General features: G+C 36.2%; 1 protein-coding gene across 13 annotated transcripts in view; it reads right to left on the bottom strand.

Annotated features, from left to right (window-relative positions):
• LUC7L2 (LUC7 like 2, pre-mRNA splicing factor) overlaps nt 1-12,230 on the bottom strand; it is a 57,436-nt gene that overhangs the window by 41,245 nt on the left and 3,961 nt on the right. For 2 of the 13 annotated variants that reach the window (XM_028489697.2, XM_028489696.2), the window contains 3 exons: nt 2,677-2,747; nt 1,601-1,674; nt 1,009-1,103 (listed from right to left, as the gene is read on the bottom strand). In XM_028489697.2, the coding sequence (XP_028345498.1) occupies nt 1,009-1,103; nt 1,601-1,674; nt 2,677-2,747 (240 nt within the window). Of the gene's footprint in view, nt 1-1,008; nt 1,104-1,600; nt 1,675-2,676; nt 2,748-5,480; nt 5,558-9,966; nt 10,068-12,230 lie in introns of those variants that run through there. The other 11 variants (XM_028489699.2, XM_028489698.2, XM_007105537.4 and 8 more) reach the window with 8 other exon arrangements.

Here is a 12,230-nt window from a genome sequence, read left to right on the forward strand (position 1 = left end):
TGTTTTCTATCAAAAATGCCTTGATACTTATGTATTTGGGGTATTTAACTCCTCCTATCAGGAAGAAACCACTCTTTAAGACTCCGAGCTTCCACTGCAGGGTGCATGGGGTTCCATGCCTGGTCAGGGAACTAAGATCCCGCATGCCACGTGGCACGGCCAAAAAAAAAAAGAAACCACTAATTTAGACATCTTTAATTAAGGGAACTCATTGCTTCTGCAAAAGGAAGTTTGAAATCTTTTCTTCATTTCAGACAAATGACAAAGTCAGCTAAATGTTTAGGTCCTACCAGCCCTCCTCTGCTATCCCTGTGAATGGAAGCTCTTGAAAGTGAGTTATCATTTCAATCAAATCCAAAAGCCAGGGAATCAAATCCTCTGTCCCATTTAAATAGGTCCATCATCATGTGATTTATCTACCAAATTAAAATGATGCTCTAAGATTAACCAACATCACTAGATATAGAACTTAAATTAAGTGAGCTTTACATCATTAGGAGTAAGCAATATAAGTGAATTTTAACTGACAACACTACTCGCAAATTAAGTTGTGTAAATTTAAGTATTTACCAGTATATTTTCCCCACAATGATTTCCACATTCAAATGTGCACAAATCTTAATAAAAATGCATACTGTTTTGGATGAAAGTCTACTCTGCTCAACAGTGAAGTAAACAATTTAAAAAATCATTTATATTATTTGTAAACTACAAGTGCAACTGCTGTATAATAACTGCCTCTACGTTCCAAATAAGAAATGCTTTTTAAAAGCTTGCTCTGAAGAATGGAAAAAATTATAAAGTAAAACACAGCAATCATTTTTGTGAGGAATCCAATTACTGCAGATCTAAATTATCAACCTGAATATAAGGGATGCAAATTGCTGCGCTAACAAGTGTTTAAAAAAAAACCACTGCATGATAATGTGACACAAAATTAAGACTTTATCAAGTAGTTTGTTTTCGTAGTATACCAATAACAAAACAATAGATTTAATAAACACGTACAGTTCCAGACAGGACATCATGGGGGCAACAATTCAGAAGGTGACTCTTGCATACTCTGTCATCACTGAATTTGATTCGTTGACGAGTAGTATCTCCTGTAATAGAGGAAAGTTAATAACATTCAAGGTTAGACAACTGGAAAATATTTATTTTCTGAGAGCCCTACCATCACTAGCTTTTTATGTGTGGCTATACACACACACATTTATAAATCAGCTCAAGAGGGGTTAGTTTTTATATAATATCCTACAGAAAAACTATTTTAGACAACATGCAGTTGCAGTATGTGTACTGCACATGTAATTCAAATAGTCAAAGTGGGAAAGCAATGCATTCTGTTAAACAGAGTACTTCAGAAAAGCATAGCATGTAGAGCAGGAATGGACCTTATAGATTATCGAGTCCAACTCCTTCATACTGCAGATGAGGAAACTGAGGCCCCAAGAGGTTAAGTGACTTGCAGCAGACCCACTAGGAGAATTTCTACTGGTATACAATGTTCCCTACTTGACACTAAGCACTGATTTATATTGTAATTATTTACATTAATTGAAAAACATAAAAAGTAATCTTGCAAACATTGCATACACACTGCGAATCCCCACTGAACCCCAGACGCCATTTCTTCCACTATTTTGTTCCAGCTGAAGTGTCTCCCTTTTGCTGCTGGGAGGAGTTAGAGAGGGTAGAATAACGTGTTTAAGAGCGTACAAACCTGGAAGAAGGACTTACACACCAGTCAAACAAAGGCATACTGCCTAAATGAAATGTTAACTTTAATGCCTCCAAAGGTCCCATACCTCCAAGTTTTATGTAGTCTGTGCTATATATGGCCAAACTGGGTACATTTAAATTCATTGTCTTCATTTAACATAATACACCTCCTAAGCAACAGAAGCACCCAACCTGCTAATCAAATATGCCTATCTACTCAAAACTTTAAAGAATCTAAGAAAAAGAAAGGTAACTATATGAACAAAATATAGATGTTAGTTACAATTTTTTTGCTTAGAATCTCTTTGGGGGGGAAAAAACTCTTAAGGACATTTCCTCTAAGTAGAATGATAAGCCCTAAGAAATGGAAGTGTTTTATTTTTAGCCTTAAACTGATATCGTCATTGATGAATGAAAACCTACTGGTGAATTACTGAAGCAAGAACTGTTGGTACCAAAATAGATTTTAAATAACACTGAACTAAAAGCTTTCATCTAGGAAGTGATTCAATTATCTAAATTAATTTGTTTTTCACATGTGAATAATAACAAAGATTAAAACTTTACCCCTTTCACATGGTCTTATTTTGAAGAGCTTAACTCAAAGTCAACTAAATACTATCATTTTTAGGTGGGGTAAGATTTTGTTCAAATTGTTTTAACTTGGTTAAAAAGACTTAAAGAACATATTAATTTACAACCAGGTTTATAAAATTTTAAGAATAGTAATTTATAGCTAAAATGATAGCTTCAGAGCAGTTCAACAATAGGTTTTCTAGAGGCTAGTCTCTAGTTAAAGTAGGTTATTTTTGACACCACAATTTGGAATAATTAATTTAGTGTTCACGCCTGCTACTATAATAAAGGTTATTTTGATGGTCCTTTTTTCCTTTTAAACACAACTGCTTTTGTTCCACATTCATTAACACATCTGAAAAGTTAGTGATAACTCACGGCTCGGCGAATGCGGGGCCTTTCTGACACTCCCTTGCAGACTGAAGTAGGCAGGCATAGATACATTGAACCTTTACAAATAAAACAAGGGGCCAGATTGTTCAGTCTGTATAGAATAGACTCTGCCAGCAATTTCAATATAGCATCTAGAAGTACATGTTGACTGTAAAGATTCTTGTATATGAAAACAAAAGTGAACAAAATCAGGGTTTTTTGTTTTGTTTTGTTTTAAAATATTGACTTAACAAGTGTAACCCTAGAGAAGAATATGACTGATCACAGGTAAAACTCCAAGGCTGGAGCTCTGTAAAGTGGTCCTTGGGCAAACTGGGGTTTTGAAAAATGTTTTTTTATAAAGCATATTTCATCAAGACTTCGGTGAGGGCCTTAAGCTCATGTCAGAATGGTACTCTGATGAGCTCACACCAGAATGGCAATGCTATCTATATTAGAGGTTTTTTGCTTTCTCGCATGTACCCAAATTATGCTAAGAAATTTAAAGATAATATAAATTTTTGAAGAAGAAAAAAAAACTCATATATCTAGAAGTCTCCCTGCTACAAGTTTCTAAGTTTTTCAGTAATGCAACAGCAGTATTGTTTCAGTGCTTTGTCAAACTAATGCCTCAAGAATATGACAAGCCAGGCCTTAGACTAAAATCAAGATTCTCAGAAGTTTTACTAGTCAAACATTTCCTCTGAAATCACGACATAAATCTAATATTAAGACATATGTGCCTTGAAGACACTGCTATCAGACAAAATGAGAACAATTCCAAATATGAATTAAGCAAAATTATCCCTGAGGACTTTTAAGTGTCAGTTTCTATAAATGCCAAAAAGTATTTTTAAATAACTCCTCACTACATACAAATGGTTGCTCTATAAACATTTGATAACTGCAGCAAACACAATAAATACAGCTATCAAATATCAGCCTGTACAGTACAGAAATCTTTATAACAATGAAATAATAAAATTCCTAATAATTTGAGATACAGAAACACCCTGAGAGGGACTAGCAACTGAATACCTGTTTATTGATATTTTTTAAATTTTACTTGAGAGACTTTAAGGTTAACATTTTAAAATAATTTGACTATATTACCATACAGTATTTAATAAATGTATTTTATTTGGGCTTAAGCCATGAAAGTATAATCTGGCTAAACCAACGAAGAATTTTAAAATAAAAATACTAGTAATATAAACTGTCAATATATCTGGCCCAAACCATGTTTTTCAAAAGAAACTAGGTAAAACAGCACCCACTAAAAAACAAAGGAGGGGGGAGCGGGGAGGGGGAACTATAATTAATAAGGAACAAATATGAACCAAATCTCCTTATAATACAAGGAATTACTTTATTAATTCAATGTACTTTATCTTTGGGTTTTCTGGGTATATATTCAGTATAAAAATAACCTAAGTTAAAAGAACAATTGCTCTGTTACACTAACATTGGATCCAAATAGTAGAATCAATCCCAATACTGAACATATCCTCTGTGCTAGGCAATGGGATTACAAAGAGGCATTTAAGACAAGCTCTCTACCCTCAAGGAGCCCCTCATTTTCCTAGAGAAACAGGATATTTAAATGCAGTAACAAGTAATAACAAAAGGAAGCATGATCCAAGTGCCAGATGAATGTTTGTAATGGATGAACTACTACCAAATAGTAGTACTTCAGGAATTCTAAGACTAGAATGACCACCAAGGACTGAAGAGGTTATAGAAGGCTTCACGCAATAAGTAGAAGCCATTATTTGAAGGAAAGACAGGACTTAGACCAAAGGAAAGGGGAAAGAAGAGCATTCCAAACTGGCAGTAATACCTTTGACAAAGCTTACAGAGGCAGGAAGGTTTGGGAAACAGTAAGTAAGTCGTATCTGGCTTTGGCAAATGGCTTCATGTAGGGGAAGAGCAAAGCTGGGGCAAGAATAATATTTTTAGGGTAAAATCTGATTTAATTTTTTCTGCACCCAGATTTTAAACGTGTAAACAAAGAAAAAAGTTTTAAAAAAATGGGGCAGAGATTAGACCGAGTTATTTGAGTTCACAACAACAAAATGCCCTATCCATAAAAACATGGCAGGCTCTCTTCTCTATGACCTCCGTAAAACTAATTAATTAGGCTCTGTACATAACTATAATGATGAGATTTGAGATTTAAAAACTTGATTTAGAACTCTGAAAGGAAAAGTGTTCTTCACCTGAATGGAAACATCAAAATTTCTATTAATGTTTTTTCTACCAAGCAACTACCTTCAGAGGAACAACTCTCTTAACCTCTGCTGTTCAACCCCTTCATGAGTTTCATGAATCATAACCTATATTTGAGAACACCTGAGTCATAGGTGTACAATAAAAACTGGAATAAATGTTATTCCTCTCAAGGTCTTTCAGTAACGTTAACAGAGCCTGAGGTGCTACTGAGGCAGTTTCACTCAGGGAATATGGACAGCCCGCTCTAAAAAGAAGGCTTCTGTCCAAACTACTCAAATATTGCTATTCTCAAAATCCCCTTCAATCTGTAGGGAGGGAAAGATAAACCCACTGTAAATCCCAACACTGCCATTTTATGGTCCTGCCCTTTCTGAAACAGACTTAAACTGTAGTAGCAACACTTAAAAATCTTAGCCTAGACGGTATCTGACATCATTTTACATGGTGCATGCTATTTTCCCAATATCCACCCCCGCCCTTCCAGTGCCAACCACCCTCTCCCTCCCATACAAACAATAAATCAAATCAACTTTCATAGATTTAGGTGCTATTTTAAAAACATCAAAATTTTACTTTACCCATTCTCTCCGATGCTCCCTGTATTTTTTTAAGCTGTGAGTGGATGACCATGCTATGTGATCAACAACTGTGAAGGCTAAGCAAAAGTGAACTGAGTTTAGTATTGTAATTTCAAAAGAACCTTAAACTTTGTAATATTTGACATATATAATGGTATGCAGAATCCTTATTTTACCGCATTTTATCAGGCATTAATGGCAAGCAATTTATAAAAACAACTAATTAGTATTTCTTTTGTACAGAATCAGCTAAGAGCTTAGCTTAGAGAAAACAGAGAAGAGAAATCTCAACAGCACACAAAGCAAATGGAAGCATCCTAGTTTATAAATGGGGCCAGAAGAGGAAAAGCTCTCCCACATTCTCCAATGTGACAACCAAAGCCCTCCCCACAGGCATACTTGTTAGGGGCCACATGTCACTGTTGGCTTGGGACAGGGCAGGCACATTCCCTCTGAAATAAATTCTATACCCTTTCAGTGAAAGGAAAGCCAGAGCTAGAAAGAGAGGCGTATAAGCTTAAAGTTTCTCATTTCCCTGTGCCCTCAAACCTTCAAATGTTCCACCTTCTTATTACCATTTCTTACAACATAAGCTAGGACTCCACATAATAATGTGGGAACTATATAAAGACCAGTTTCTAGTCTAGTAACAGAGCAGGAAGAGACCTGTCCTGTGCAGTAAACACATGTCTTCATATGGACAAGTAAACCCTTATGTCTTCACGTGGAACCAAGATAAAAGCTACTGCTTCACCGTAACTATTATAGTAAAGAACAAATTTGATCATTTTTACACACTCCTCCAACAGTCTCACCAAATCCACTAACATCTCCCACCTACCTTTGTTGTTCCTTTAGAATTTAGCCTAAAGCTCACCTATAAGAACCCTTTTATAATAACCTTAAGAGAAAAAACTCTTATTACTCCATGTTACCTTGTTAATAAATACACTCAGTTTAATTCATTGTATATTTATATAGTACAAAATATAGGGTTCATTTTATGAAAAGACTCACTACCATGTCTTAACATTATATGATTACTGATGCTTTGAAAACATTTAATAGGACTTGATACATGTCAAATTTTTCAGGAATACATTTATTACATAAGGAAAGAAAAAATACTCAGCCAAAGATGGCAGCGGGAAAAACTAATTAAGGCGTTCTCCCTTCCAAATGTAATATCAAGTCATTCTTTCTAACAGAACTTATAAAATCATACTGAGTATTAGTAGAGGCTTTCCTTTCCCCTAGAAAATACAAAAAATAAGGGTACTGAAAGGCCATCCCTCTTAATTCTTTCATATGGTCCTACAGGTTTATCATTACAAATAGGTATCAATATCACCCCCACCATAATCGCCATGACAAGCCTGACATTTTAAAAATGCAATGCCCACTGCAGAAGAAATTTCCAAAACAAGTTCATTCTTGCTGAATATGACCAAAGATTAATAATGCTAAAATAATTTTTTAAATCTATCAGCCTACTTGTCTATGAAAATCCATGTAAAAAAATTATAAGGAATGAGACTGGGAAAGAGCCTTGGTAGCAAGACGAAAAGCTTACTCAGGGTCTTTAAGAGCTAACAGAATGGTGAAGGAAATGTGCAGAAAGAAATACTGAAGTAGCTACATTCCAAGGGCTCTATTCCACCCCTGCCACAACCCTACCTTCCCTCATTATACAAGCACAGAATCTTGGTCACTGAAAGGGCTCAATGCCATCACATTTCTGCCAGGGGGATATATGCTTTAGGAAATCAACATATTCCTCCTCTTAGATTTAAGACACACATTAGAAAAGCCTGAATAAACAGTTACCCACAAATTTAGTCCTAAAAGTGGATTATATACAATTTGTTTTATGGTATATGTCATAAAGGGAAGTCAGTCATTAAAAAGTTGCAGGCTGCTAAATTTCATATTTTGATACTTGCAGAGCTGCAATTCTGATACAGTAACACTCGTACTCTGGATATCTGGTGGCTTCTATCATCCAGACCTTCTTATACACAAAATTAGAAGTAACGAAAGCTATCTCTGGCTATGAAGAAATAGCTGAAAAGAACCAAAGAAAAAGTAATTGGCTGATTTGTCTATTAAAGAGACAAGTTCTCCATAGTTGGTGATAGCAATAAATGCTAAGCAGAGCCTCCCCTAATCTAAAACTAATGAAGAAATAAAAAAGGAAAAATAAATGAGAATATCAAAGGACAGAGGCGACAGACAACTCAATGATAAAGGAAGTTAAAATGAAAAACAGAGATTACCATGAAGGAGACTGAGCCTTATAACTACTGAAACAACAGAGCAGGAACACCGCGACATATTCACAAGAATTGCCTTTGGGGGAAAGGACTGACTGTGAAGGAGAACATGAGGGACTTCATTTGTAACACTTTACTTAATGAACAAATAACATTTGTTCTCCTATAGGTGTTTGGTGGTCTTTTATATTTTTTTAAAAAGGTTTTTCAAAATTAGACACCTATATGCAATCAGTATCACAGAACTTATCACTTAAAAATAAACCTAACTGTTCATGTGCGATCTTCACTCCCTACTAGACTTTCAGTCCCTCGAGAATTAAGAGTCCTTTGTCACTACTTTATTGCAGAGTCAAACGACAACAGAACCAAGTACGTCCATAATCTCTAAGAAAAAGAAAGCAAGAAAAAAACGGAAGCAACTCAGCAACCTAGGGATATTCAGGTTCTAGTCCCATCAACAATTACTACACCCTAAAACACATCGGCCAGTATCAGAACGCCACGTCTGGGGAAGTACTCCCTCTAATACTATGAGGCAAATTAAATCATTTGATTTATTTTCATATCAGAATTTCTCAAAATTCTAAAATCTGAGGTGAATCAACTGCTTTTCTAGTAAGCATGCCTTGCTGGTTCCGGTCCATAATGCAGAATCACAGCACTTCCCCCCAGTTTCTAGTCCAGGGGTTTTCTTTGATAATCAGCTTTTCTCACAGCCAGCACCTTTCACAATCCCACTGTGAAAGAGGTTGGTGAAATCCTGCAGAACTGCTGACCACCATGGACCAAAACATTAATGGAAAGGTAAGATGAAGCTAAATACATAATTTCATCCTAGAAGTCTAGATGGACCTCTCCGGGGGCTTCTATACCGCTCCATCTCATGGGTGTGTATTTCTGTCTATTTCTAAGGAAAAGTCATTTCCACCCAGTGGCTTAGGTATATACAGTTCAAGCAGCGTTCCTTCCATATGAGCAACTAATACAGTATTTCCTAAAGTATGGGATTTGGACAAAAAATAATTTTAGATGTTATATGATTTCACCAACATGACATTTTAAACACCACTCAATCACTAGTGATTATTTATCATGATTAAGGCAAGAAAAAAGTTTCCACTTGGTGCTCAGTACATACTTAATACATCTAACGAGTTCTAATTTTTAGCGTAGGGTGACAACAGACTCTAGTTATCTCACAACACCATGTTGTTTTCATTGTATTTATTTTTCTGGTGACATAAACTTTCTTTTTTTTTTTTGTGGTACGCGGGCCTCTCACTGCTGTGGCCTCTCCCGTTGCGGGGCACAGGCTCTGGACGCGCAGGCCCAGCGGCCATGGCTCACGGGCCCAGCCGCTCCGCGGCATGTGGGATCTTCCCAGACCGGGGCACGAACCCGTGTTCCCTGCATCGGCAGGCGGATTCTCAACCACTGCGCCACCAGGGAAGCCCCATAAACTTTCATTTTAAAATTAGCTCAAATTTTCAGAAAGTGAGTTGACAAAAAAAATTAAACAAAAAGAAAACAGGGTAAAAAATAGTACAGGTGATATATGTGGCTTTACATTTGGGAAACATTTATCCAGAACAGAGTTTCTCAAACTTTTAATGTGCATCAGAGTCACATGAAAGGCTTCTTAAAACACTTGCTGGCCCCCATCCCCAGAACTTCTGATTTGGTAGGCCTGGGGTGGTACGTCCAAGAATATGTGTTCCCAACAAGTTTCCAGGTGATGCTAAGGTTGCTGATCTGGGCACCACATTTTTGATAAACACTGATCTAGAACAATGGTCAAAAAGCTTTTTCTTAAAGGGCCAGACAGCAAATATTTTAAGCTTACCAGCTATATATCTCTGTTGCAACTACCCAACTCTGCTGCTGTAAGGCAAAGCAGCTACAGACTATATACACACAAATGGGCATGACTGTGTTCCAACAAAACTTTATTCACAAAAAGCAGGTGGGCCATAGTGCCAACCCTGATCTAAAACACACCCTCGAGTAACTGACAAGGGTATACTGTATATCATAGTAGTAGGACAGAATATAGAAGCAGCTGAACAGCAAGGTGTATATATACTGTAGATACTATCCAATAAATATCCAACCTATTTTATTGAAAGGCAAAGCTTTGGAAAGTTTAACTCTGAAAGAGAAAACTGATGTCGGCAGAAACCTGAGGTCTCAAGAAAATAAAAACAATTTACCATGCATTCAGGAGACATGACAAAAGATTCAGCAAGGGCAGCTGGTTAAATTCTTTTCATGTTGAATCACAGAGGTCAACATCACTGCACATTGTTCACAACTAAATTAGAACATAAGGATCAGTATCTAGTAAGAGTATTTTAAGAAAAAAGTTTTAAAGACTCCTTTCTCTAGGCCATGTTAAATAGAAAAATATAACATTTATTCAGCTGACTGAGTTACATGTTACTTTCTAATGGCTTTGACTTTTCAGTCATAAGTTAGTCAGTTAAAACAAAAACACTAAGCTGTAGCCAATTTCAGAGTTTTTACAAACTACTTTTCTATCCTCAATAATCTTACAAAACTGATTAACTGATCTATTTTGGCCTTGCCTTCTAATTTCTATCCCAGCAGCTGCTAGTGTATGAGATCTTAAACTGGAAAGGAACAGAATGACTTTTTTGCATGTGCTGAATCCATAAGATTCCTGTCATAAACTTACCCTCCCTCCCACTCCCCTCATTCTTTCTCCCCAAAATGTTCTAACTTTCCTCATCTTCACAGTCTACAACTTCTTAGTAGACTGACTATTAAGTTGGGTAGTACAATCAATTACGTGTCCTCAATGAATATACTAACATTTCAAGCACCTTTCTGGAATTCCATTCTTGAGGAGTACCTGCTTCATTTATCTAGTGTTGGCCACACTTACTGTTTCAAGCCCTCTCCCTATCTTTGCAACCCCAAACTTGCCTGAACCCTTAGGAACTTCAAGATATAATGTTGATATGAACCACCTGGTACTGAAACCCTCACTAAACCTCACCCCCATCCATGACACCTACTTGCCCTCGACTTCTTGCTACCCATCTTGAACATGTAGCTCACTACCATTTATCCTTATATGACATCTTACCCAAACCAAATCAAAGTATTTACTTGCTGCTTATAAAGCTTACGGACTGACAGACAAAATGATTTTTCTTTGCTTTTAATTTATTTTTTTACCCGAAGCAAAAGAATGTCTCAGAAGCATAGATTTACTTGAGGAGAGCTAAACAACTGTAGAGAATCCAAGAACAATGCAGAGTTGTAAGAGGTGACATTATTATCACCTGGGCTGCTCTGTAGACAAATATCTTTCAGAGTTCAAAGTGAGTTAAGTTTTTTTAAATGGATTCACTATGTGGGTGTTAACAGAGTTTTCAGTGTTTTGATATGCCTGGACCTCCGATAAAATCAAATATTTACTAAAACTCTGTTTATGTTTAACTACTTAACCTTATGTTTGCTAAAATTTCTTATAATGTTAAAGAATTTACAAACTCTAGAGTTAGATATAGCCCATTATTATTTCAAAAAATGTATATTTGCACATTACAGGCTATGCCTCCTTCACTTAAAATGAACAATCCAAGTGGAATAGAAGAATGACTTACAACTGACCAAGAAATAAATATGATTCATTATGTTAATGAGAGAAAATGAAAAGAAAATGCTCTCAGTGTTGATGACAAGTCAAGGAACACAGATTACAGTAAAGATGATTTTACGAAAAAAATCCACTGAAGAAAACACTACTTCAATCGTTGATTCAATAATTTATTTTGCAGAAAGGCAGCGAGGTCATACTGTCCTATAGGTTCAACAGTTACGTATCACTAAATTTGTACTAGGTACAAGTAAATGATTTTCTGAACTGTATTTTCCTGGGTATCTCCTAGGATGCATATCCTTTTAATTTTACATCCCATAAACTACAACTACCATATATATAAGTGATCAGCAAAAATATTAAATTATGATTAATATACTCTATTAACTGAGCAAGAACATCATATGGTCAGAAGGATTACCATCAAAAATAGCCAAATTTATCTGAAAGCTTCAACTTCCCCTAAACATTCCCTAACCACAGTGGACAACTAATGATGCTATAAAATTCTAATCTATAAGCTGAATTCCATTAGTCTACTGGTTATTTTTGAGGGCAGATGCCATTTCTGGCCTGGTGTAACCTTTACGAGATGGTCTCTGTTCCCAGTTAAGGGTTATAAGCAATTAAGAGGTATGGAGTCCCCAAAACTACCTTCTGTAACTTCTTTAGTTGCTAAACTTAGGATATAATCTAAATTCACACCCTCAATTTTGTTTAATTCCTATCCCTGGAAACTTGCAAGGCCCTTCTGGGGTCAGGGCCAGAGACTTGTCATAACTAAACTGTACTTGTTCGCAGAAGGGCTTTAGCTAAGGGACATCCTTCCAATTAAACCAACCCAAC

This window comes from Physeter macrocephalus, chromosome 5, assembly GCF_002837175.3.
Source record: "Physeter macrocephalus isolate SW-GA chromosome 5, ASM283717v5, whole genome shotgun sequence".
Taxonomy (NCBI): Eukaryota; Metazoa; Chordata; class Mammalia; order Artiodactyla; family Physeteridae; genus Physeter; species Physeter macrocephalus.